The 27,794-nt window shown below is 57.9% G+C and overlaps 1 protein-coding gene across 1 annotated transcript; it reads left to right on the top strand.

Moving 5' to 3' along the window:
* Positions 1-214: 214 nt before the first annotated feature.
* Positions 215-7,032, top strand: LOC139243663 (26S proteasome regulatory subunit 6B). Its single transcript, XM_070870817.1, has 3 exons — positions 215-404; positions 3,502-3,557; positions 6,788-7,032. Exons 1-3 carry the CDS (start codon positions 242-244, stop codon positions 6,899-6,901), a joined length of 333 nt encoding a protein of 110 aa, XP_070726918.1. The 5' UTR covers positions 215-241; the 3' UTR covers positions 6,902-7,032.
* The last annotated feature ends 20,762 nt before the right edge of the window (positions 7,033-27,794 follow it).

Genomic DNA, 27,794 nt, shown 5'->3' with positions numbered 1-27,794 from the left:
CCGACAGTGCGGCGCTCCCTCAGTACTGCCCCTCCGACAGTGCGGCACTCCCTCAGTACCGCCCCTCCGACAGTGCGGCGCTCCCTCAGTACTGCCCCTCCGACAGTGCGGCGCTCCCTCAGTACCGCCCCTCCTCCAGCGACGAGCCAGTGAAGACACTCGAGGGAGGAGGAGGCGATGTAACGGTGCTCTCACGGCTCGCTGACGGCCGGGACTGTCTGTTCCCCCTCGACAGGTGATCATGGCCACCAACCGGGCGGACACGTTGGACCCGGCCCTGCTGCGACCCGGCCGGCTCGACCGCAAGATCGAGTTCCCCCTCCCCGACCGGCGACAGAAGCGGCTCATCTTCACCACCATCACCGGCAAGATGAACCTGTCGGAAGAGGTCGACCTCGAGGATTGTATCCTTCCCGTGGTGGGGGGGAGAGAGGGAAGGAAGGTGGGGGGGTAGAGAGGGAAGGAAGGGGGGGGTAGAGATGGAAGGAGGCGGGGGGGGAGAGAGGGAAGGAAGGGGGGGGTAGAGATGGAAGGAGGCGGGGGGGGAGAGAGGGAAGGAAGGGGGGGGTGAGATGGAAGGAAGGGGGGGTAGAGATGGAAAGAGGCGGGGGGGGAGGGGGGGGGGGAAGAGAGGGAAGGAAGGGGGGGGAAGAGAGGGAAGGAAGTGGGGGGGGGGTAGAGAGGGAAGGAAGTGGGGGGGGGGAAGAGAGGGAAGGAAGTGGGGGGGGGTAGAGAGGGAAGGAAGTGGGGGGGGGGGGTAGAGAGAGAAGGAAGGAAGGGGCGGTAGAGATGGAAGGAAGGGGGAGGGAGAGATGGAAGGAAGGGGGGGAGAGATGGAAGGAAGGGGGGGAGAGATGGAAGGAAGTGGGGGGTAGAGATGGAAGGAAGTGGGGGGTAGAGATGGAAGGAAGGGGGGTAGAGATGGAAGGAAGGGTGGGGGGAGATGGAAGGAAGTGGGGGGTAGAGATGGAAGGAAGGGGGGGTAGAGATGGAAGGAAGGGGGGTAGAGATGGAAGGAAGTGTGGGGGGAGATGGAAGGAAGGGGGGGGGGGAGATGGAAGGAAGGGGGGGGAGAGATGGAAGGAAGGGGGGGGAAGAGATGGAAGGAAGGGGGGGGGGGAGATGGAAGGAAGGGGGGGGAGAGATGGAAGGAAGGGGGGGGAGAGATGGAAGGAAGGGAGGGGAAGAGATGGAAGGAAGGGGGGGCGGAGATGGATGGAAGTGGGGGGAGAGATGGAAGGAAGGGGGGGGAAGAGATGGAAGGAAGGGGGGGGAGAGATGGAAGGAAGGGGGGGGGGGAGATGGAAGGAAGGGGGGGGAGAGATGGAAGGAAGTGTGGGGGGAGAGATGGAAGGAAGGGGGGGGGGGAGATGGAAGGAAGGGGGGGGAGAGATGGAAGGAAGGGGGGGAGAGATGGAAGGAAGGGGGGGGAAGAGATGGAAGGAAGGGGGGGGGGAGATGGAAGGAAGGGGGGGGAGAGATGGAAGGAAGGGGGGGGAGAGATGGAAGGAAGGGGGGGAAGAGATGGAAGGAAGGGGGGGGAGAGATGGAAGGAAGGGGGGGGGAGAGATGGAAGGAAGGAGGGGGGAGAGATGGAAGGAAGGGGGGAGGGGAGTGGGGGAGGGAGGGATGGTGGGGTGGGGGAGAGGGGGGAAGAGGGACTAGGGGGGTGAGTGAGGGGGGTAGGGAAGGGACAGAAGGTGCTGGAATTCCTTGCAAGAGCATGTGCTGTGTTTGCGAGTCGGCGCTCTGAGAGACCTCTTAAAGAAAGACTTGTATTTGAGTGAGTGGGCAAACACATGGCAGATGCAGTATAACGTGGATAAATGTGACATCTACTTTGGTTGGAAAAACATAAGGACAAAGTATTATTGAAATGGTGATGGCTTGGGAAGTGTGGATGTACAGAGGGACCTGGGTGTCCCTTGTACACCAGTCAGTGAAAGCAAACATGCCGGGGCAGCAAGCAGTTAGGAAGGCCAATGGTATGTTGGCCTTCATTGCGAGAGGGTTTGAGTACAGGAGCAAGGATGTCTTACTCCAGTTATACAGGGCCTTGGTGAGACCACACCTGGAGTATTGTGTGCAGTTTTGGTCTCCTTACCTAAGGAAGGATATACTTGCCATAGAGGGAGTGCAGCGAAGGTTCACCAGACTGATTCCTGGGATGGCAGGACTGTCGGTATGAGGAGAGATTGGGTCGACTGGGCCTGTATTCACTGGGGTTTAGAAGAATGAGAGGGGATCTCATTGAAAGGTATAAAATTCTGACGGAGTTGGACAGACTGGATGTGGGGAGGATGTTTCCCCGGGGCTGGGAAGTCTAGAACAAGGGGTCTCACAGTCTCAGGATACTGGGCGGGAAATTTAGGAGCGAGATGAGGAGAAACGTTCTCACTCAGAGGGTGGTGAACCTGTGGAATTCTCTACCACAGAAGGCTGTGGAGGGCAAGTCACTGAATATATTTAAGAGGGAGATAGATAGATTTCTAGACGCAAAAGGCATCTATGGGGAGAAAGCGGGAATATGGTGTTGAGAGAGGATCAGCCATGGTCATATTGAATGATGGTGCAGGCTCGAAGGGCCGAATGGCCTACTACTGCTATTTTCTGTGCTTCTATATAGCGCCCTTTCACAGCGCCCGGAGCACGTTACACCCAATGAAGTATAATTTGTGGCCAATTCTGGGCACAGTACACACTTTAGGAAGGATGTGAAGGCCTTGGAGAGGGTGCGGAGGAGATTGACCAGAACGATCCCGCGGATGTGGGACTTCAGAGACGATGGGAGAGACTGGAGACGCTGGGGGGTGTTCTCCTTGGAGCAGAGAAGGTTAAGGGGGAGATTTGATCGAGGCGTTCAAAATCACGAGGGGTTTTAACGGAGTAAATCAGGAGAAAGTGTTCCCCGGGGCAGGAGGGAGGGTAACCAGAGAGACACAGATTGAATATATTTAAGGTGGAGATAGACAGATTTTTGAACGATAAGGGAGTGAAGGGTTATGGGGAGCGGGCGGGGAAGTGGAGCTGAGTCCATGATCGGATCAGCCATGATCTTATTGAATGACGGAGCAGGCTCGAGGGGCCGAATGGCCGACTCCTGCTATTCGGAAGATAGCGGAAAAAGACCCAGATGGGGAGAATGTTTTTAACGCAGCGAGTTGTTGTGATCGGGAACGCGCTGCCTGAAAGCTCGGTCGGAGCAGGTTCAATTGTGACTTTCAAACCGGGAATTGGGTAAAGACTAGAAGGGGGAAATGTGCTGGACTGGGGGGGGGGGAAAGAGCAGGGGGGGTGGCCGCGGGGGGGGAGAGTGTGGGACTGATTGGGGTCGCTCTGTCACAGAGCCGGCACAGCCCGGGCTCGATGGGATCCTCCTGTGCGTTGTCTGATTGCGAGAGGGGGCAGGGTGGGGCTACTCCCGAGGCAGTGTTTTAACACCCGCAGCCCCGCCCAAACAAAACAAATCACCGTTCACGTGTCCTTGACGGCCGTGTGCAGATATCGCACGACCAGATAAGATTTCTGGCGCCGATATTAACTCCATCTGTCAGGAGGTGAGTGTACGTTTGTTCCGTGGAGGCTGCCTTGTGTAAGGTTCGGATCACGGTTTACACGCCCGTTACCCAAAGGGTCTTGCGAATTGTCAGGTGTTTTATTACGGGAGCGGGAACGGGAGGTTACAGAGATGGGGAGGGGTGTGGGGGCTGGAGGGGGTTACAGAGATAGGGAGGGGTGTAGGGGCTGGAGGAGGTTACAGAGATAGGGAGGGGTGTAGGAGGTTACAGAGATAGGGAGGGGTGTCGGGGCTGGAGGAGGTTACAGAGATAGGGAGGGGTGTAGGGGCTGGAGGAGGTTACAGAGATAGGGAGGGGTGTAGGGGCTGGAGGAGGTTACAGAGATAGGGAGGGGTGTAGGGGCTGGAGGAGATTGCAGATATAGGGAGGGGTGTCGGGGCTGGAGGAGGTTACAGAGATAGGGAGGGGTGTCGGGGCTGGAGGAGGTTACAGAGATAGGGAGGGGTGTGGGGCTGGAGGAGGTTACAGAGATAGGGAGGGGTGTGGGGCTGGAGCAGATTGCAGAGATAGGGAGGTGCGAGGAGGGATTTGAACACGAGGATGGAGAATTTTGAAATAGAGGCGTTGCCGGACCGGGAGCCAATGTCGGTCAGCGAGCACAGGGGGTGATGGGTGAGTGGGACTGGGTGTGAGTTAGGACACGGGGTCAGTGAGCACAGGGGGTGATGGGTGAGTGGGACTGGGTGTGAGTTAGGACACGGGGCAGTGAGCACAGGGGGTGATGGGTGAGCGGGACTCGGTGCGAGTTAGGACACGGGGCAGCGAGCACAGGGGGTGATGGGTGAGTGGGACTGGGTGTGAGTTAGGACACGGGGGCAGTGAGCACAGGGGGTGATGGGTGAGCGGGACTCGGTGTGAGTTAGGACACGGGGGCAGTGAGCACAGGGGGTGATGGGTGAGCGGGACTCGGTGCGAGTTAGGACACGGGGGCAGTGAGCACAGGGGGTGATGGGTGAGCGGGACTCGGTGTGAGTTAGGACACGGGGGCAGTGAGCACAGGGGGTGATGGGTGAGCGGGACTCGGTGCGAGTTAGGACACGGGGGCAGTGAGCACAGTGGGTGATGGGTGAGCGGGACTCGGTGTGAGTTAGGACACGGGGGCAGTGAGCACAGTGGGTGATGGGTGAGCGGGACTCGGTGCGAGTTAGGACACGGGGGCAGTGAGCACAGGGGGTGATGGGTGAGCGGGACTGGGTGTGAGTTCGGACACGGGTCAGTGAGCACAGGGGGTGATGGGTGAGCGGGACTGGGTGTGAGTTCGGACACGGGTCAGTGAGCACAGGGGGTGATGGGTGAGTGGGACTGGGTGTGAGTTAGGACACGGGTCAGTGAGCACAGGGGGTGATGGGTGAGCGGGACTGGGTGTGAGTTCGGACACGGGTCAGTGAGCACAGGGGGTGATGGGTGAGTGGGACTCGGTGCGAGTTAGGACACGGGGGCAGTGAGCACAGGGGGTGATGGGTGAGCGGGACTGGGTGTGAGTTCGGACACGGGTCAGTGAGCACAGGGGGTGATGGGTGAGCGGGACTGGGTGTGAGTTCGGACACGGGACAGTGAGCACAGTGGGTGATGGGTGAGTGGGACTGGGTGTGAGTTAGGACACGGGGGTTTTGGATGAGCTGATGGTTACGGAAGGGAATGACAGAAAGGATGATGATGTGAGGCAGAAGAGGACAATAATGGGACAAGTGAAGAAACCAAAGCTGGGTCTGGAGGAGGTGTGAATTGGAGCGCCAGAATCACTGCCGAAATTAGCGGCAGAGCTTCCAGCCTAACGCGGAACTCGCTGTTGAGTGCGGAAAGACTGTAAAGCTTCTAAACATTACAGCCTCGAGCTTGGGCTGGGCTCAGTCAATGATTCTCTAACTTATTTAGCGAGCAGTTCTGGAGAAATGCGAAATGAAAGGGCCCTGTGGTGTGCTGTGTAAACTGACCCCACTTTGCTGCCCTGTGTGTTTAGGCTGATCCAACAGACCCTCCCTCAGGGAACGTCAGCTCACAATCCCACGCACCATATCAGCCCTCTGATAAACCAGCAGAACAGAAAACAGACCTTGGCATCAACCAAACTGTGTGTGGGTGTGTGAGACGTGTATAATAATATTGTAAAATGTCCCAAGGCACTCTCTCAGTACTGCCCCTCCGACAGTGCAGCACTCCCTCAGTACTGTCCCTCTGACAGTGCGGCGCTCCCTCAGTACTGTCCCTCTGACAGTGCGGTGCTCCTTCAGTACTGCCCCTCCGACAGTGCGGCGCTCCCTCAGTACTGCAACTCCGATAATGCAGCGCTCCCTCAGTACTGCCCCTCCGACAGTGCGGCACTCCCTCAGTACTGCCCCTCCGACAGTGTGGCGCTCCCTCACTACTGCCCCTCCGACAGTGTGGCACTCCCTCAGTACTGCCCCTCCGACAGTGCGGCGCTCCCTCAGTACTGCCCCTCCGACAGTGCGGCGCTCCCTCAGTACTGCCCCTCCGACAGTGCGGCACTCCCTCAGTACTGCCCCTCCGACAGTGCGGCACTCCCTCAGTACTGCAACTCCGATAGTGCAGCGCTCCCTCAGTACTGCCCCTCCGACAGTGCGGCACTCCCTCTACTGCCCTCCGACAGTGCGGCGCTCCCTCAGTACTGCCCCTCCGACAGTGCGGCACTCCCTCAGTACTGCCCCTCCGACAGTGCAGCACTCCCTTAGTACTGCCCCTCCGACAGTGGATGAGAGGGATGTCAGTTAAGAGTTTGAGCAGATTGGGCTGATATTCTCTGTGTACAATAAGTTTAGAAGAATGAGAGGTGATCTCATTGAAACACACCAGATTCTGAGGGGGCTCGACAGGGTAGATGCAGGGAGGGTGTTTCCCCCCGGGGCTGGGGAGTCGAGAACCAGGGGCTCACACAGTCTCAGGATAAGGGCTCGGCCATTGAGGACTGAGATGAGGAGGAATTTCTTCACTCAGAGTGGGGTGAACCTTTGGCATTCTCTGCCCCAGAGGGCTGTGGAGGCTCGGTCGTTGAGGCTGAGATCGAGAGTTGTTTGGAGTCGAGGGATCGGGCGGGAGAGTGGAGTTGCGGCCTCAGATCAGTTGTGGTCTCATTGAATGGCGGAGCAGGCTCGAGGGGCCGAATGGCCGACTCCTGCTGCACGTTGTCTCTCGAACGCGGACGACGGTTTTGCCCCATTTTGCTTTTTTTCTTTCTCCCCGTGTCGGGGCAGGCGGGAATGCTGGCCGTGCGTGAGAACCGGTACATCGTCCTGGCCAAGGACTTCGAGAAGGCCTACAAGACCGTCATCAAGAAGGACGAGCAGGAGCACGAGTTCTACAAGTGAGGCGGGGACAGCGTGCCCTTGTGTTGCTGTGTTCTCCTCACTGGGATGCAGGAGATCGCGGCCGGTCGTTTGTTGCTGTAAATGGACGCCGTGTCCGCTTCGTCGCCCCGAATAAAGTTTACTTTGCCGGATTCCTTGCTGTTGGCCGCGCGCGCGCGCTCAGCGTCTGTCCTCGTGAGTTTCCCCGTGAACCCGATCCTGTCGCGAGGTCTCGAAGCTCCTCCCCCCTCCGCCCCCACACGCAAAGATTTCCTTCCCAACGCGTCTGCACAGAGAATTGGTCCTCTGCGCAAAACATAAGAATTAGGAACAGGAGCAGGCCATCTCGCCCCTCCAGCCTGCTCCGCCATTCAACAAGATCATGGCTGATCTGGCCGTGGACTCAGCTCCACTTACCCGCCCGCTCCCCGTAACCCTTAATTCCCTTATTGGTTAAAAATCTATCTATCTGTGACTTGAATGCATTCAATGAGCTAGCCTCAACTGCTTCCCTGGGCAGAGAATTCCACAGATTCACAACCCTCTGGGAGAAGAAATTCCTTCTCAACTCGGTTTTAAATTGGCTCCCCCGGTATTTTGAGGCTGTGCCCCCTAGTTCTAGTCTCCCCGACCAGTGGAAACAACCTCTCTGCCTCTATCTTGTCTATCCCTTTCATTATTTTAAATGTTTCCATAAGATCACCCCTCATCCTTCTGAGCTCCGAGTAAAGACCCAGTCTACTCAATCTATCATCATAAGGTAACCCCCTCATCTCCGGAATCAGCCGAGTGAATCGTCTCTGTACCCCCTCCAAAGCCAGTATATCCTTCCTTAAGTAAGGTGACCAAAACTGCACGCAGTACTCCAGGTGCGGCCTCACCAATACCCTGTACAGTTGCAGCAGGACCTCCCTGCTTTTGTACTCCATCCCTCCCGCAATGAAGGCCAACATCCCATTCACCTTCCTGATTACCTGCTGCACCTGCAAACTAACTTTTTGGGTTTCATGCACAAGGAAAAAGAAAAAAAGGGCCTTGTAAATGTCTGGTGTGTCACCCAGGTCGGGGGGCACGGTTTAATGTGTTTTGTTTTGCAGATAAACTCCAAAAAGAGTTTCATGCACAAGGACCCCCAGGTCCCTCTGCACCACAGCATGTTGTAATTTCTCCCCATTCAAGTAATATTCCCTTTTACTGTTTTTTTTCCCAAGGTGGATGACCTCACACTTTCCGACATTGTATTCCATCTGCCAAACCTTAGCCCATTTGCTTAACCTATCCAAATCTCTTTGCAGCCTCTCTGTGTCCTCTACACAACCCGCTTTCCCACTAATCTTTGTGTCATCTGCAAATGTTGTTACACTACACTCTGTCCCCTCTTCCAGGTCATCTATGTATATTGTAAACAGTTGTGGTCCCAGCACCGATCCCTGTGGCACACCACTAACCACCGATTTCCAACCTGAAAAGGACCCATTTATCCCGACTCTTTGCTTTTTATTCACCAGCCAATTCTCGATCCATGCTAATACATTTCCCCTGACTCCGCGTACCTTTATCTTCTGCAGTAACCTTTTGTTTGGCACCTTATCGAATGCCTTTTGGAAATCTAAATACACCACATCCATCGGTACACCTCTATCCACCATGCTCGTTATATCCTCAAAGAATTCCAGTAAATTAGTTAAACATGATTTCCCCTTCATGAATCCATGTTGCGTCTGCTTGATTGCACTATTCCTATCGAGATGTCCCGCTATTTCTTCCTTAATAATAGTTTCAAGCATTTTCCCCACTACAGGTGTTAAACTAACCGGCCTCTAGTTACCTGCCTTTTGTCTGCCCCCTTTTTTTAAACAGGCGTTACATTAGCTGCTTTCCAGCTAATGTGTCTCATCTCATCGTCAGCCCCTCGGAATCGAGGAAGACTTGCTTCCATTCTTAACACGAGTCCTGAGGTGACTGAACAGTCCAATACGGGAACCACAGTCCCTGTCACAGGAGGGACAGATAGTGGTTGAGGGAAGGGGAGGGTGGGACAGATAGTGGTTGAGGGAAGGGGAGGGTGGGACAGACAGACGTTGAGGGAAGGGGAGGGTGGGACTGGTTTGCCGCACGCTCCTTCCGCTGCCTGCGCTTGGTTTCTGCATGCTCTCGGCGACGAGACTCGAGGTGCTCAGCGCCCCTCCCGGATGCACTCCCTCCACTTAGGGCGGACTGGTCTTTGGGCCAGGGACTCCCAGGTGTCGGTGGGGATGTTGCACTTTATCAGGGAGGCTTTGAGGGTGGTCCTTGTCAACGTTTCCTCTGCCTACCTTTGGTTCGCTTGCCGTGAAGGAGTTCCGAGTAGAGCACTTGCTTTGGGGAGTCTCGTGTCTGGACAATGTGGCCCTGCCCAGCGGAGCTGGTCGAGTGTGGTCAGTGCTTCGATGCTGGGGATGTTGGCCTGGTCGAGGACGCTAACGTTGGTGCGTCTGTCCTCCCAGAGGATTTGCAGGATCTTGCGGAGACATCGTTGGTGGTATTTCTCCAGCGACTTGAGGTACCTACTGTACATGGTCCATGTCTCTGAGCCATACAGGAGGGCGGGTATCACTACAGCCCTGTAGACCATGAGCTGGGGGTGAGGTGTCTACTGTACATGGTCCATGTCTCTGAGCCATACAGGAGGGCGGGTATCACTACAGCCCTGTAGACCATGAGCTGGGGGTGAGGTACCTACTGTACATGGTCCATGTCTCTGAGCCATACAGGAGGGCGGGTATCACTACAGCTCTGTAGACCATGAGCTGGGGGTGAGGTACCTACTGTACATGGTCCATGTCTCTGAGCCATACAGGAGGGTAGGTATTACTACAGCCCTGTAGACCATGAGCTTGGTGGTGGATTTGACGCATTTATATAGCACCTCGGGACGTCCCAAAGGGTCTCACAGCCAATTTGCGCACAGCAAGCTCCCACGAGCAGCCAATGGGATAATGATGCAGATCGTCTGTAGTGATGTTGGAGGAGGGAACTCCCCCCCGATCTCTTCCAACAGTGGTCATGGGATCTTGTACGTCCCATCTGACAAACTGAGTTCCTGTCTACCTTAATATCTGGTCCGAAAGACAGCACCTCTGACAGTGCGGCGCTCCCTCAGTACTGCCCCTCCGACAGTGCAGCGCTCCCTCAGTACTGCACCTCTGACAGTGCGGCGCTCCCTCAGTACTGCCCCTCCGACAGTGCAGCGCTCCCTCAGTACTGCCCCTCCGACAGTGCGGCACTCCCTCAGTACTGCCCCTCCGACAGTGCGGCACTCCCTCAGTACTGCCCCTCCGACAGTGCAGCGCTCCCTCAGTACTGCACCTCTGACAGTGCGGCGCTCCCTCAGTACTGCCCCTCCGACAGTGCAGCGCTCCCTCAGTACTGCCCCTCCGACAGTGCGGCACTCCCTCAGTACTGCCCCTCCGACAGTGCGGCACTCCCTCAGTACTGCCCCTCCGACAGTGCGGCACTCCCTCAGTACCGCCCCTCCGACAGTGCGGCGCTCCCTCAGTACCACCCCTCCGACAGTGCGGCGCTCCCTCAGTACTGCCCCTCCGACAGTGCGGCGCTCCCTCAGTACCACCCCTCCGACAGTGCGGCACTCCCTCAGTATCGCCCCTCCGACAGTGCGGCGCTCCCTCAGTACTGCCCCTCCGACAGTGCGGCACTCCCTCAGTACTGCCCCTCCGACAGTGCAGCACTCCCTCAGTACTGCCCCTCCGACAGTGCGGCGCTCCCTCAGTACTGCCCCTCCGACAGTGCGGCGCTCCCTCAGTACTGCCCCTCCGACAGTGCGGCGCTCCCTCAGTACCACCCCTGGGGGAGTGTCGGCCTGGATTATGAGGCTGAAGACACTGGACTGGGGGATGAAGCCCACAACTATCTGACCAGGAGGCGCGGAATGAGGATTGCTCAACCAATGAGCCACAGCTGCCAAGGCACCTAACATTTTTGTCAGAACAATGATGGCCAGAACACATCCCCCCCCGGCCCCCAGATGCCTTTACCGAAACTACCTTGAACTTTCAGGTAGAAAGGAATCTTTCCCCCACCTGCAGGCTGAGCGCTGGACTCGAGGTCAGTCTCAATATTTCCCTTTCACCTCACCACCGTAGCCAAGAATGCTAAGTGCACCTCTCCCGGACCCTTCACACCGTGTTCAAAACCCTTCCGACATACCGCAGGGTTATTGGCAGTACAGAACCTCCACTCCGAGGCCTGAGCTTTTTGCCCAGTGATTTGCAACATTGCAAGCATTGTCCAACGAGCCTGAGAAGGCTGGGCCTCTTGTCTATCAGCAAGAGGAGGCCAGAGAGGTGACCTGATGGAGGTTTGTCCTGTGAAGAAAGATTGGGCCTCTACTCATTAGCGTTTAGAAGAATGAGGTGATCTTACTGAAACGTATCAGATTCTGAGGGGGCTGGACAAGGTGGATGCAGAGAGGATGTTTCCACTGATGGGGGAGACTAGAACTAGGGGGCATGGTCTTAGAATAAGGGGCCGCCCATTTAAAACTGAGATGAGGAGGAATTTCTTCTCTCAGAGGGTTGTAAATCTGTGGAATTCTCTGCCCCAGAGAGCTGTGGAAGCCGGGACATTGAATATATTTAAGGTGGAGATAGACAGGTTTTTGAGCGATAAGGGAGTGAAGGGTTATGGGGAGCGGGCAGGGAAGTCCATGATCGGATCAGCCATGATGGTATTAAATGGCGGAGCAGGCTCGAGGGGCCGAATAGCCGACTCCCGCTCCTATTTCTGATGTTCTTAAAAGAGAATGCTGAGGAGGAGACCTGATAGAGGTCTTTCAAGATTGTAAAGGATAGGTATAAGAGATGTTTCCCACTTGTGGAGGGAGACCAGAACTCGGGGCCGTCAATGTACGACAGTCACTAATAAATCCAATGGGGAATTCAGGAGAAACTTCTTTACCCAGAGCGGGGTGAGAATGTGGGACTCGCTCCCACAGGGAGGGGTCGAGGCGAGGAGCAGAGATACATTTAAGGGGGACGCTGGATAAACACATGAGGGAGAAAGGAATAGAAGGATATGGTGATGGGGTGAGATGGAGAGGGGAGGGAGGGGGCTGGTGTGAAACATAAACCCCGGCACGGAGCGGTGGGGCATAAACCCCGGCACGGAGCGGTGGGACATAAACCCCGGCACGGAGCGGTGGGACATAAACCCCGGCACGGAGCGGTGGGACATAAACCCCGGCACGGAGCGGTGGGACATAAACCCCGGCACGGAGCGGTGGGACCCAGTGGGCCTGTGTCTGGGCTGTCCATTGCGATGTAACTCAAAGTGATGTGAGATAGCTTCTTCGACAGTCCCTCGGAGTCGAGGATGACTTGCTTCCACACTAACATGAGTTTTCAGGTGTCTGATGTGACCAATGCGGGACCTACAGTCTGCCGCAGGTGGGGCAGGCGGTGCTTGTTTTGCTGTACGCTCCTTTCCCTGTTTGCGCTTGGCTTCCATGTCCCAGGTGAAGAGACTCGAGGTGTTCGGTGCCCACTTAGGGCGGACTGGTCTTTGGGCCAGGGACTCCCAGGTGTTGGTGGGGATGTTGCACTTTATCAGAGAGGCTTTGAGGGTGTCCTTGAAATGTTATGGTCTACAGGGCTGTAGTGATGCCCGCCTTCCTGTATGGCTCAGATACATGGACCATGTACAGTAGGTACCTCACCCCCAGCTCATGGTCTACAGGGCTGTAGTGATACCCGCCATCCTGTATGGCTCAGATACATGGACCATGTACAGTAGACACCTCAAGTCGCTGGAGAAATACCACCAACGATGTCTCCGCGAAATCCGGCCCAATATTTATCCCTCAATCATCATCATGGGCAGTCCCTCAGAATCGAGGAAGAATTGCTTCCACTCTGAAAATGAGTTCTGAGGTGGCTGAACAGTCCAATACGGGAACCACAGTCCCTGTCACAGGTGGGACAGACAGACGTTGAGGGAAGGGGAGGGTGGGACTGGTTTGCCGCACGCTCCTTCCGCTGCCTGCGCTTGGTTTCTGCACGCTCTTGGCGACGAGACTCGAGGTGCTCAGCGCCCTCCCGGATGCACTCCCTCCACTTAGGGCGGACTGGTCTTTGGGCCCAGGGACTCCCAGGTGTCGGTGGGGATGTTGCACTTTATCAGGGAGGCTTTGAGGGTGGTCCCCTGTAACGTTTCCTCTGCCCACCTTTGGCTCGCTTGCTGTGAAGGAGTTCCGAGTAGAGCGCTTGCTTTGGGGAGTCTCGTGTCTGGGGGTGACATGGGGACAATGTGGCCCTGCCCAGCGGAGCTGGTCGAGTATGGTCAGTGCTTCGATGCTGGAGATGTTGGCCTGGTCGAGGACGCTAACGTTGGTGCGTCTGTCCTCCCAGGGGATTTGTAGGATCTTGCGGAGACATCGTTGGTGATATTTCTCCAGCGACTTGGGGTGTCTACTGTACATGGTCCATGTCTCTGAGTCATACAGGAGGGTGGGTATCACTACAGCCCTGTAGACCATGAGCTTGGTGGTGGATTTGAGGGCCTGGTCTTCAAACACTCTTCCTCAGGCGGCCGAAGGCTGCACTGGCGCACTGGAGGCGGTGTTGGATCTTGCCGTTGATGCCTGCCCTTGTTGATAGGAGGCTCCCGAGGTATGGGAAATGGTCCACGTTGTCCAGGGCCGGGCTGTGGATCTTGATGACTGGGGGGCAGTGCTGTGTGGTGAGGACAGGCTGGTGCAGGACCTTTGTCTTACGGATGTTTAGCGTAAGGCCCATGCTTTCGTACGCCTCGGTAAATACGTTGACCATGTCCCAGAGTTCAGCCTCTGTGTGTGCACAGACGCAGGCGTTGTCCGTGTACTGTAGCTCAAGGACAGAGGTTGGGGTGATCTTGGACCTGGCCGGGAGAGGGCGAAGGTTGAACAGCTTCCCACCGGTTCTGTAGTTTAGTTCCACTCCAGCGGGGAGCTTGTTGACTGTGAGGTGGAGCCTGGCAGCGAGGGAGATTGAGAAGAGGGTTGGGACGATGACACAGCCCTGCTTGACCCCGGTCCGGACGTGGGTTGGGTTTGTGATGGATCCGTTGGTCAGGATCACGGTCTGCATGTCATCGTGGAGCAGGCAGAGGATGGTGACGAACTTTTGGGGACATCCGAAACAGAGGAGGTCACTCCATAGACCCTCACGGTTAACAATTTATCCCTCAAACATTACTAAAACCAGATGATCGTAGAATGTGGTGATGGAGTGAGATGAAGAGGGTTGGGAAGGAACTCCTATTTCTCTCTCCGTCACATCGCACCTCTCCCCTCCCTGCCTCAGCTCATCCGCTGCTGAAACCCTCATCCTCTGCCATTGTTACCTCCAGACTTGACCATTCCAACACACTCCTGGCCGGCCTCCCACGTTCCACCCGACGTAAACTAGAGGTGATCCAAAACTCGGCTGCCCCCGTGTCCTAACTCGCACCCAGTCCCACTCACCCATCACCCCCTGTGCTCACTGACCCGTGTCCTAACTCACACCCAGTCCCACTCACCCATCACCCCCTGTGCTCACTGCCCCGTGTCCTAACTCACACCCAGTCCCGCTCACCCATCACCCCCTGTGCTCACTGACCCGTGTCTTAACTCACACCCAGTCCCGCTCACCCATCACCCCCTGTGCTCGCTGCCCCGTGTCCTAACTCACACCCAGTCCCGCTCACCCATCACCCCCTGTGCTCGCTGCCCCGTGTCCTAACTCACACCCAGTCCCTCTCACCCATCACCCCCTGTGCTCGCTGACCTACATTGGCTCCCGGTTAAGCAACGCCTCAATTTCAAACGTTTTCAAATCCCTCCATTGCCTCGCCCCTCCATATCTCTGTAACCTCCTACACCCCTCCCTATCTCTGTAACTTCCTCCAGCCCCTACACTACTCCCTATCTCTGTAACCTCCTCCAGCCCCTACACTCCTCCCTATCTCTGTAACCTCCTCCAGCCCCTACACCCCTCCCTATCTCTGTAACCTCCTCCAGCCCCTACACCACTCCCTATCTCTGCAACCTCCTCCAGCCCCTACACCCCTCCCTATCTCTGTAACCTCCTCCAGCCCCTACACCCCTCCCTATCTCTGTAACCTCCTCCAGCCCCTACACCCCTCCCTATCTCTGTAACCTCCTCCAGCCCCTACACCCCTCCCTATCTCTGTAACCTCCTCCAGCCCCTACACTCCTCCCTATCTCTGTAACCCCCTCCAGCCCCTACACCCCTCCCTATCTCTGTAACCTCCTCCAGCCCCTACACCCCTCCCTATCTCTGTAACGCCCTCCAGCCCCTACACCCCAGATATATCTGCGCTCCTCAAATTCTGCCCTCTTGACCATCCCTGATTATAATCGCTCCACCCTCGTTGGCCGTGCCTTCAGCTGCCTGGGCCCCAAGCTCTGGAACTCCCTCCCTGAACCTCTCCACCTCTCTGCCTCTCCTCCTTGAAGACGCTCCTTAAAAACCCACCTCTCTGGCCAAGAGTTTGACCACTTACCCCGAATTTCTCCTAATTTGGCTCGAAGACAAACTTTTTATCTCGGTAACACTGCGTGAAGCGTCTTGGGACGGTTTTATTACGTTCGAGGTGCTAAAAAAAAAGACATTGTTGTTGCTGTACAAACACCGTGTACATTGCATGAAACCCGATATAATTCTCTGTGGTTATGATGCCATTCCATTCCGTGTCGCCTTTTGTTTGTTTGCCTGTGATGTTAGAATGTCCACTTTCTCGGAATGATTACTAATCTAATCTCTCTGCCACGTGATGACACTGCCCTGCTCACAAAGCCAATGACCGTCTATTAAAGCCCCCTCGCTGTTCTTGCACTGTGGGCTTCCTTCCCGACTGTTGTGTGACCCGAGCAGAAATGGCTCACTCTGCCACCAGACCCAGGCTCGCCGTGTGTCAATCAGCAACTCCTCACATTCACACAGCGCACTTCGATGTGTCAGTCGTGGCTCAGTGGGGAGAACGCGCGTCTCTGCGAGACACAAGAGTTCTGGGGTTCGAGTCCCTCTCCAGGGACTTGAGTGCAGAAACCGAGGCTGATACTCACAATTGCTGAGGGGGAGCGCTGTCGGAGGGGCAGTACTGTGGGAGCGCCGCACTGTCGGAGGGGCAGTACTGAGGGAGCACCACACTGTCGGAGGGGCAGTACTGAGGGAGCGCCGCACTGTCGGAGGGGCAGTACTGAGGGAGTGCCGCACTGTCGGAGGGGCAGTACTGTGGGAGCGCCGCACTGTCGGAGGGGCAGTACTGAGGGAGCGCCGCACTGTCGGAGGGGCAGTACTGAGGGAGCGCCGCACTGTCGGAGGGGCAGTACTGAGGGAGCGCCGCACTGTCGGAGGGGCAGTACTGAGGGAGCGCCGCACTGGAGGGGCAGTACTGAGGGAGCACTGCGCTGTCGGAGGGGCAGTACTGAGGGAGCGCCGTACTGTTGGAGGGGCGGTACTGAGGGAGTGCCGCACTGGAGGGGCAGTACTGAGGGAGCGCCGCACTGTCGGAGGGGCAGTACTGAGGGAGTGCTGCACTGTCGGAGGGGCAGTACTGAGGGAGTGCTGCACTGTCGGAGGGCAGTACTGAGGGAGCGCCGCACTGTCGGAGGGGCAGTACTGAGGGAGTGCCGCACTGTCGGAGGGGCAGTACCGAGGGAGTGCCGCACTGTCGGAGGGGCAGTACTGAGGGAGCACCGCACTGTCGGAGGGGCAGTACTGAGGGAGCGCCGTACTGCACTGTCGGAGGGGTAGTACTGAGGGAGCGCCGTACTATCGGAGGGGCAGTACTGAGGGAGCACCGCACTGTCGGAGGGGCAGTACTGAGGGAGCGCTGCACTGTCGGAGGGGCAGTACTGAGGGAGCGTCGGAGGGGCAGTACTGAGGGAGCGCCGCACTGTCGGAGGGGCAGTACTGAGGGAGCGCCGCACTGTCGGAGGGGCAGTACTGAGGGAGCGCCGCACTGGAGGGGCAGTACTGAGGGAGCACTGCGCTGTCGGAGGGGCAGTACTGAGGGAGCGCCGTACTGTTGGAGGGGCGGTACTGAGGGAGTGCCGCACTGGAGGGGCAGTACTGAGGGAGCGCCGCACTGTCGGAGGGGCAGTACTGAGGGAGTGCTGCACTGTCGGAGGGGCAGTACTGAGGGAGTGCTGCACTGTCGGAGGGCAGTACTGAGGGAGCGCCGCACTGTCGGAGGGGCAGTACTGAGGGAGTGCCGCACTGTCGGAGGGGCAGTACTGAGGGAGCACCGCACTGTCGGAGGGGCAGTACTGAGGGAGCGCCGTACTGCACTGTCGGAGGGGTAGTACTGAGGGAGCGCCGTACTATCGGAGGGGCAGTACTGAGGGAGCACCGCACTGTCAGAGGGGCAGTACTGAGGGAGCACCGCACTGTCGGAGGGGCAGTACTGAGGGAGCGCTGCACTGTCGGAGGGGCAGTACTGAGGGAGCGTCGGAGGGGCAGTACTGAGGGAGTGCCGCACTGTCGGAGGGGCAGTACTGAGGGAGCGGCGCACTATCGGAGGGGCTGTCTTTTAGATGAGGCGTTAAACCGAGGTCCCGTCTGCCCGCTCTGGTGGATGGAAAAGGTCCCTTGGGCAGTATTTCAAAGAGCAAGGGGGAGTTCTCCCCGGTGTCCTGGGCAATATTTATCCCTCAATCAACATAACAAAACCGATGATCTGGGTCATTGTCACATTGCTGTTTGTGGGAGCTTGCTGTGCGCAAATTGGCTGCCGCTTTTCCTATCACCATCGTAGGCAGTCCCACGAAGTGAGTCTGACTTGCTTCCACGCCAAAAAGGGATGAGTTCCCAGGTGTTTAGATGAAGGACCTAATATTCCAGACCCTGAACTACATCCTGAAGGGTGGAAGGTGCCTGTGGGTGGATTGTTTTAACGTGGGGTGACCATTGTACACCAGTCACCACACGGGGCTTGACAGAGCGAGGTCTTGGTCCAGGGGCGAGGGTTAACCAGGACGGCTGGAGACCTGCTCTGCTGCACGGACCCAGTGCACACAACATATCGCACAGTGTGGGCTGGGCCCTGGGCCCCTGGGCCCTCGCCTCTCCTGGGCCCCTGGGCCCTCGCTTCCCCTGGGCCCCGATCACGTCCCTCTACAATCTCTCGCCGCTCCTGCTGTACCTTCCCACGCTCCAATCACCGACCGGGACCTTGATGACGTCGCTCTTCGCTGCTGTCGCCCTCCTGCCCCAGCTCGCACTGTACCTTGCCGCGGTACAGTGCCATGCTTCTCCCTGGGCCTCCGCTCACCACTCCGTTAATGTCCACGCAGTTCCGACATTACAACAATAACTACACTCCAAAACGACTGCATTGCCTGTACAATGCTTTGAGACGTGCGGAGGTTGTCAAAGGCGCCATGTAAGTGCATGTCTTTCTTTTCCCAAAGGTGCTTCATGTTGTCACTTAGGGCACGTGACCGAGAGCTGGGTCAAAGAGGTGGGTTTTAAGGAGCGTCTTAAAGGAGGAGAGAGAGGCGGAGAGGTTCAGGGAGGGAGTTCCAGAACTTGGGGCCCAGGCAGCTGAAGGCACGGCCACCGATGGTGGAGCGATGGGAATCAGGGATGGGCAAGAGGCCAGAATTGGATGAGGGCAGAGATGTGGGAGGGTTGTAGGAGGTTACAGAGATAGGGAGGGGTGTAGGGGCTGGAGGAGGTTGCAGAGATGTGGGAGGGTTGTAGGGGCTGGAGGGGGTTACAGAGATAGGGAGGGGTGTAGGGGCTGGAGGAGGTTGCAGAGATAGGGAGGGGTGTCGGGGCTGGAGGAGGTTACAGAGATAGGGAAGGGTGTAGGGGCTGGAGGCGGTTACAGAGATAGGGAGGGGTGTCGGGGCTGGAGGGGGTTACAGAGATAGGGAGGGGTGTAGGGGCTGGAGGAGGTTACAGGGATAGGGAGGGGTGTAGGGGCTGGAGGGGGTTACAGGGATAGGGAGGGTTGTAGGGGCTGGAGGGGGTTACAGGGATAGGGACGGGTGTAGGGGCTGGAGGGGGTTACAGAGATAGGGAGGGGTGTAGGGGATGGAGGAGGTTACAGAGATAGGGAGGTGTGTAGGGACTGGAGGGGGTTACAGAGATAGGGAGGTGTGTAGGGGCTGGAGGAGGTTACAGAGATAGGGAGGGGTGTAGGGGCTGGAGGAGGTTACAGAGATAGGGAGGGGTGTCGGGGCTGGAGGAGGTTACAGAGATAGGGAGGTGTATAGGGGCTGGAGGAGGTTACAGAGATAGGGAGGGGTGTACGGGCTGGAGGAGGTTACAGAGATAGGGAGGGGTGTAGGGGCTGGAGGAGGTTACAGAGATAGGGAGCGGGGGGATGTGGAGGCCGTCGGGACATTGGAAAACCAGGATGAGGAATTGAAATTCGAAACGTTGCTTCACAGGGAGCCAAAGTAGGTCAGCGAGCACAGGAGGGGTGATCAGTAACTCGAGATTTCCTCTCATGAACACCTTGCACAACCTAGACCACACAATCATCTCTCCGTCCCTCAATACTGCCCCTCCGACAGTGCGGTGCTCCCTCAGTACTGCCCCTCCGACAGTGCGGTGCTCCCTCAGTACTGCCCCTCCGACAGTGCGGCGCTCCCTCAGTACTGCCCCTCCGACAGTGCGGCGCTCCCTCAGTACCGCCCCTCCGACAGTGCGGCACTCCCTCAGTACTGCCCCTCCGACAGTGCGGCGCTCCCTCAGTACCGCCCCTCCGACAGTGCGGCACTCCCTCAGTACTGCCCCTCCGACAGTGCGGCACTCCCTCAGTACTGCCCCTCCGACGGTGCGGCGCTCCCTCAGTACCGCCCCTCCGACAGTGCGGCACTCCCTCAGTACCGCCCCTCCGACAGTGCGGCACTCCCTCAGTACTGCCCCTCCGACAGTGCGGCACTCCCTCAGTACCGCCCCTCCGACAGTGCGGCACTCCCTCAGTACTGCCCCTCCGACAGTACGGCACTCCCTCAGTACTGCCCCTCCGACATTGCGGCACTCCCTCAGTACCGCCCCTCCGACAGTGCGGCACTCCCTCAGTACTGCCCCTCCGACAGTGCGGCACTCCCTCAGTACCGCCCCTCCGACAGTGCGGCACTCCCTCAGTACTGCCCCTCCGACAGTACGGCACTCCCTCAGTACTGCCCCTCCGACATTGCGGCACTCCCTCAGTACCGCCCCTCCGACAGTGCGGCACTCCCTCAGTACTGCCCCTCCGACAGTGCGGCACTCCCTCAGTACTGCCCCTCCGACAGTGCGGCACTCCCTCAGTACCGCTGGTAACCATAATGCTTGGTGATAACAGCTGCTGGCTGTGGCCAAGACTTTAGTCGCGGTTCAGAGACTGGGAGCGGTATATAACATGGCCAAATGACTTCCCCTGTTCAAACTGGTTCTTCCTGTGGTGGTTAATTATTGAGCCGTTCTGAGATGTACAAGGACGCTGTCGGAGCTCCCAGCTCTCTCCCCACGTTAAGCCAACGAGTCGGACATATCTCATCGATCAATGGAATTATATCGAGCTGAAAGTGTCTACACTGTCCATTAAAATTACCGTGACACATCAGCGCACTTTGTAACTTCAAACCTCATCTGTTGCATCCCACACAGAAAGATCTCTCAGTTCAGCTAAGCTCCCCTCCCATTTTATATCTGGACACAGTGTTAATTTACAGTTCAAAAATCAGCAGAGCAGGGATTGCTGATCAAATGTTGGCACAGTGTCACTTTACTCTGTATCTAACCCCCTGTACCTGTCCTGGGAGTGTTTGATGGGACAGTGTAGAGGGAGCTTTACTCTGTATCTAACCCCATGTACCTGCCCTGGGAGTGTTTGATGGGACAGTGTAGAGGGAGCTTTATTCTGTATCTAACCCCATGTACCTGCCCTGGGAGTGTTTGATGGGACAGTGTAGAGGGAGCTTTACTCTGTATCTAACCCCCTGTACCTGTCCTGGGAGTGTTTGATGGGACAGTGTAGAGGGAGCTTTACTCTGTATCTAACCCCGTGCTGTACCTGCCCTGGGAGTGTTTGATGGGACAGTGTAGAGGGAGCTTTACTCTGTATCTAACCCCTGTACCTGCCCTGGGAGTGTTTGATGGGACAGTGTAGAGGGAGCTTTACTCTGTATCTAACCCCCTGTACCTGCCCTGGGAGTGTTTGATGGGACAGTGTAGAGGGAGCTTTACTCTGTATCTAACCCCCTGTACCTGCCCTGGGAGTGTTTGATGGGACAGTGTAGAGGGAGCTTTACTCTGTAACTGACCAGAGCAAAAGAGGAACCCACAATAAGAGAGACCAAGGACCCTCTCTCCCATCCAGGTCGTGACATGATCGAATGATAATGGAGATGTGACCAATCACAGCAACCAAACTCTATTAATGAGTCTCCAACAGACACAGACACAGTGAGGAAATTCTCCAGCAATGCAAACCTTGGGAACCAGAGGTCCATAGTTTCCTGTTACTCCTGAGCCAAGCTTGACTCCCACATGCCACGTCTCACATTACTTCTGATAAGAACATAAGAAATAGGAGCAGGAGTTGGCCATTCAAACCCTCGAGCCTGCTCCACCATTCAATAAGATCTTGCCCGACATAGCACAGTGTTGTATTGTGAGAATGACCGAGGTTCCAGTGGACGATAGAGCGGCACTCCCTCAGTACTGCCCCTCCGACAGTGCGGCGCTCCCTCAGTACTGCCCCTCCGACAGTGCGGCGCTCCCTCAGTACTGCCCCTCCGACAGTGCGGCACTCCCTCAGTACTGTCCCTCCGACAGTGCGGCGCTCCCTCAGTACTGCCCCTCCGACAGTGCGGCGCTCCCTCAGTACTGCCCCTCCGACAGTGCGGCACTCCCTCAGTACTGCCCCTCCGACAGTGCGGCGCTCCCTCAGTACTGCCCCTCCGACAGTGCGACGCTCCCTCAGTACTGCCCCTCCGACAGTGCGGCTCTCCCTCAGTACTGCCCCTCCGACAGTGCGGCTCTCCCTCAGTACTGCCCCTCCGACAGTGTGGCGCTCCCTCAGTACTGCCCCTCCAACAGTGTGGCGCTCCCTCAGTACTGCCCCTCCGACAGTGTGGCGCTCCCTCAGTACTGCCCCTCCGACAGTGCGGCGCTCCCTCAGTACTGCCCCTCCAACAGTGCGGCGCTCCCTCAGTACTGCCCCTCCGACAGTGCGGCGCTCCCTCAGTACTGCCCCTCCGACAGTGCGGCGCTCCCTCAGTACTGCCCCTCCGACAGTGCGGCGCTCCCTCAGTACTGCCCCTCCGACAGTGCGGCGCTCCCTCAGTACTGCCCCTCCGACAGTGCGGCGCTCCCTCAGTACTGCCCCTCCGACAGTGCGGAGCTCCCTCAGTACTGCCCCTCCGACAGTGCGGCGCTCCCTCAGTACTGCCCCTCCGACAGTGCGGCGCTCCCTCAGTACTGCCCCTCCGACAGTGCGGCGCTCCCTCAGTACTGCCCCTCCGACAGTGCGGAGCTCCCTCAGTACTGCCCCTCCGACAGTGCGGGGCTCCCTCAGTACTGCCCCTCCGACAGTGCGGCGCTCCCTCAGTACTGCCCCTCCGACAGTGCGGAGCTCCCTCAGTACTGCCCCTCCGACAGTGCGGCGCTCCCTCAGTACTGCCCCTCCGACAGTGCGGCGCTCCCTCAGTACTGCCCCTCCGACAGTGCGGGGCTCCCTCAGTACTGCCCCTCCGACAGTGCGGCGCTCCCTCAATACCGCCCCTCCGACAGCGCGGTGCTCCCTCAGTACTGCCCCTCCGACAGCGCGGCGCTCCCTCAGTACTGCCCCTCCGACAGTGCGGCGCTCCCTCAGTACTGCCCCTCCGACAGTGCGGCACTCCCTCAGTACTGCCCCTCCGACAGTGCGGTGCTCCCTCAGTACTGCCCCTCCGACAGTGCGGCACTCCCTCAGTACTGCCCCTCCGACAGTGCGGCACTCCCTCAGTACTGCCCCTCCGACAGTGCGGTGCTCCCTCAGTACTGCCCCTCCGACAGTGCGGTGCTCCCTCAGTACTGCCCCTCCGACAGTGCGGGGCTCCCTCAGTACTGCCCCTCCGACAGTGCGGCGCTCCCTCAGTACTGCCCCTCCGACAGTGCGGAGCTCCCTCAGTACTGCACCTCCGACAGTGCGGAGCTCCCTCAGTACTGCCCCTCCGACAGTACGGTACTCCCTCAGTACTGCCCCTCCGACAGTGCGGGGCTCCCTCAGTACTGCCCCTCCGACAGTGCGGCGCTCCCTCAGTACTGCCCCTCCGACAGTGCGGAGCTCCCTCAGTACTGCCCCTCCGACAGTGCGGCGCTCCCTCAGTACTGCCCCTCCGACAGTGCGGCGCTCCCTCAGTACTGCCCCTCCGACAGTGCGGGGCTCCCTCAGTACTGCCCCTCCGACAGTGCGGCGCTCCCTCAATACCGCCCCTCCGACAGCGCGGTGCTCCCTCAGTACTGCCCCTCCGACAGCGCGGCGCTCCCTCAGTACTGCCCCTCCGACAGTGCGGCGCTCCCTCAGTACTGCCCCTCCGACAGTGCGGCACTCCCTCAGTACTGCCCCTCCGACAGTGCGGCGCTCCCTCAGTACTGCCCCTCCGACAGTGCGGCACTCCCTCAGTACTGCCCCTCCGACAGTGCGGCACTCCCTCAGTACTGCCCCTCCGACAGTGCGGTGCTCCCTCAGTACTGCCCCTCCGACAGTGCGGTGCTCCCTCAGTACTGCCCCTCCGACAGTGCGGGGCTCCCTCAGTACTGCCCCTCCGACAGTGCGGCACTCCCTCAGTACTGCCCCTCCGACAGTACGGTGCTCCCTCAGTACTGCCCCTCCGACAGTGCGGTGCTCCCTCAGTACTGCCCCTCCGACAGTGCGGCACTCCCTCAGTACTGCCCCTCCGACAGTGCGGTGCTCCCTCAGTACTGCCCCTCCGACAGTGCGGCGCTCGCTCAGTACCGCCCCTCCGACAGTGCGGCGCTCCCTCAGTACCGCCCCTCCGACAGTGCGGCGCTCCCTCAGTACTGCCCCTCCGACAGTGCGGCGCTCCCTCAGTACTGCCCCTCCGACAGTGCGGTGCTCTCTCAGTACCGCCCCTCGGACAGTGCGGGGCTCCCTCAGTACTGCCCCTCCGACAGTGCGGTGCTCCCTCAGTACCGCCCCTCCGACAGTGCGGTGCTCCCTCAGTACTGCCCCTCCGACAGTGCGGTGCTCCCTCAGTACTGTCCCTCCGACCGTGCGGCGCTCTCTCAGTACCGCCCCTCCGACAGTGCGGGACTCCCTCAGTACTGCCCCTCCGACAGTGCGGCACTCCCTCAGTACCGCCCCTCCGACAGTGCGGTGCTCCCTCAGTACTGCCCCTCCGACAGTGCGGCACTCCCTCAGTACCGCCCCTCCGACAGTGCGGTGCTCCCTCAGTACCGCCCCTCCGACAGTGCGGTGCTCCCTCAGTACTGTCCCTCCGACAGTGCGGCACTCCCTCAGTACTGCCCCTCCGACAGTGCGGCACTCCCTCAGTACCGCCCCTCCGACAGTGCGGTGCTCCCTCAGTACTGCCCCTCCGACAGTGCGGGGCTCCCTCAGTACTGCCCCTCCGACAGTGCGGCGCTCTCTCAGTCCTGCCCCTCCGACAGTGCGGCACTCCCTCAGTACTGCACTGGGCTATCAACCTAGATTTTTGTGCTCAAGTTCCTGGAGTGGGACTTGAACCCACAACCTCCTGACTCCGAGGCCAGGGAGCGAGTGCTACCCACTGAGCCACAGCTGAGACCTCGAATCAAACATTCAATTTCTGAATTTGCGGATGACGGCAAATTGGGCGGCAACAGTCAACACTGAGGAGGTTCAACAAATTAACAAACTTACAGAATGGGCATATAATTGGCAAATGATGTTCAACAACGATAAAGGTGAGAAATTACATTTTCGTCGGAAGAATGGGGAGGTCACTTATTACTGGGAGTGTGAGAGTCTGGGTGGGGCAGAGGAACAAAGGTATCTCGGATACAAATACACAGATCATTAAAAGCTGTGACACAGGTTAGTAGGGTCATTAAATGCAAACCAAGCACGAGGGTTTATGTCGAGAGGGATAGAATTGGAAAGTAGGGAAGTTATGCTAAACCTGTATCGAACCTTGGTTAGACCACACTTGGAGCACCGTGCACAGTTCTGGTCTCCATATACCTGGGTTAGACCACACTTGGAGCACCGTGCACAGTTCTGCTCTCCATATACCTGGGTTAGACCACACTTGGAGCACTGTGCACAGTTCTGGTCTCCATATACCTGGGTTAGACCACACTTGGAGCACCGTGCACAGTTCTGGTCTCCGTATACCTGGGTTAGACCACACTTGGAGCACTGTGCACAGTTCTGGTCTCCGTATACCTGGGTTAGACCACACTTGGAGCACTGTGCACAGTTCTGGTCTCCATATACCTGGGTTAGACCACACTTGGAGCACTGTGCACAGTTCTGGTCTCCGTATACCTGGGTTAGACCTCACTTGGAGCACTGTGCACAGTTCTGGTCTCCATATACCTGGGTTAGACCACACTTGGAGCACTGTGCACAGTTCTGGTCCCCATATACCTGGGTTAGACCACACTTGGAGCACTGTGCACAGTTCTGGTCTCCATATACCTGGGTTAGACCACACTTGGAGCACTGTGCACAGTTCTGGTCTCCGTATACCTGGGTTAGACCACACTTGGAGCACCGTGCACAGTTCTGCTCTCCATATACCTAGGTTAGACCACACTGGGAGCACCGTGCACAGTTCTGGTCTCCATATACCTGGGTTAGACCACACTTGGAGCACTGTGCACAGTTCTGGTCTCCATATACCTGGGTTAGACCACACTTGGAGCACTGTGCACAGTTCTGGTCTCCATATACCTGGGTTAGACCACACTTGGAGCACTGTGCACAGTTCTGGTCTCCATATACCTGGGTTAGACCACACTTGGAGCACCGTGCACAGTTCTGGTCTCCATATACCTGGGTTAGACCACACTTGGAGCACCGTGCACAGTTCTGGTCGCCATATTATAAAAAGGATATCGATGCACTGGAGAGGGTGCAGAGAAGATTTACAAGGACGATACCAGAAGTGCGAGGGTATACATATCAGGAAAGGATGAACAGGCCGGGTCTCTTTTCTCTGAAGGCTGAGGGGTGACCTAACAGAGGTCATTAAAGTGATGAAAGATTTTGATCCAGTGGATACAGAGAGAATGTTCCCACTTGTGGGGGAGACCAGAACTAGGGGCCATCAATATACGACAGTCACTAATAAATCCAATGGGGAATTCAGGAGAAACTTCTTTACCCAGAGAGGGGTGAGAATGTGGGACTCGCTCCCACAGGGAGGGGTCGAGGCGAGGAGCAGAGATACATTTCAGGGGGAAGCTGGATAAACACATGAGGGAGAAAGGAATAGAAGGATATGGTGATGGGGTGAGATGGAGAGGGGAGGGAGGGGGCTGGTGTGGGACATAAACCCCGGCACGGAGCGGTGGGACATAAACCCCGGCACGGAGCGGTGGGACATAAACCCCGGCACGGAGCAGTGGGACATAAACCCCGGCACGGAGCGGTGGGACATAAACCCCGGCACGGAGCGGTGGGACATAAACCCCGGCACGGAGCGGTGGGACATAAACCCCGGCACGGAGCGGTGGGACATAAACCCCGGCACGGAGCGGTGGGACATAAACCCCGGCACGGAGCGGTGGGACATAAACCCCGGCACGGAGCGGTGGGACATAAACCCCGGCACGGAGCGGTGGGACATAAACCCCGGCACGGAGCGGTGGGACATAAACCCCGGCACGGATGATGGGACATAAACCCCGGCACGGAGCGATTGGACCCAGTGGCTGGTGTCTGGGCTGTATATTAAATATAATTCTCTGTAAAATCCTAAACCCGTGTGGTTAATTTAGTAAAAAGTCCCACGGCACTTCACAGGAGCATACATTTGACAAAAAGTGACGTAAGGACCAAAAGCTTGGTAGGAGCTGGAGGAGGTTACAGAGATAGGGAGGGGTGTAGGGGCTGGAGGGGGTTACAGAGATCGGGAGGGGTGTAGGGGCTGGAGGAGGTTACAGAGATAGGGAGGGGTGTAGGGGCTGGAGGGGGTTACAGAGATAGGGAGGGGTGTAGGGGTTGGAGGAGGTTACAGAGATAGGGAGGGGTGTAGGGGCTGGAGGGGGTTACAGAGATAGGGAGGGGTGTAGGGGCTGGAGGGGGTTACAGAGATAGGGAGGGGTGTAGGGGCTGGAGGGGGTTACAGAGATCGGGAGGGGTGTAGGGGCTGGAGGAGGTTACAGAGATAGGGAGGGGTGTAGGGGCTGGAGGAGGTTACAGAGATAGGGAGGGGTGTAGGGGCTGGAGGAGGTTACAGAGATAGGGAGGGGTGTAGGGGCTGGAGGGGGTTACAGAGATAGGGAGGGGTGTAGGGGCTGGAGGAGGTTACAGAGATAGGGAGGGGTGTAGGGGCTGGAGGGGGTTACAGAGATAGGGAGGGGTGTAGGGGCTGCAGGAGGTTACAGAGATAGGGAGGGGTGTAGGGGCTGGAGGAGGTTACAGAGATAGGGAGGGGTGTAGGGACTGAAGGAGGTTACAGAGATAGGGAGGGGTGTAGGGGCTGGAGGAGGTTACAGAGATAGGGAGGGGTGTAGGGGCTGGAGGGGGTTACAGAGATAGGGAGGGGTGTAGGGGCTGGTGGGGGATACAGAGATCGGGAGAGGTGTAGGGGCTGGAGGGGGATACAGAGATCGGGAGGAGTGTAGGGGCTGGAGGAGGTTACAGAGATAGGGAGGGATGTAGGGGCTGGAGGAGGTTACAGAGATAGGGAGGGGTGTAGGGGCTGGAGGAGGTTACAGAG

This window comes from Pristiophorus japonicus, unplaced genomic scaffold (genome assembly GCF_044704955.1).
Source record: "Pristiophorus japonicus isolate sPriJap1 unplaced genomic scaffold, sPriJap1.hap1 HAP1_SCAFFOLD_1798, whole genome shotgun sequence".
NCBI lineage: Eukaryota > Metazoa > Chordata > Chondrichthyes > Pristiophoridae > Pristiophorus > Pristiophorus japonicus.
Note: the sequence above shows the minus strand (reverse complement) of the source record. Positions and strands in the feature narration are given on the sequence as shown.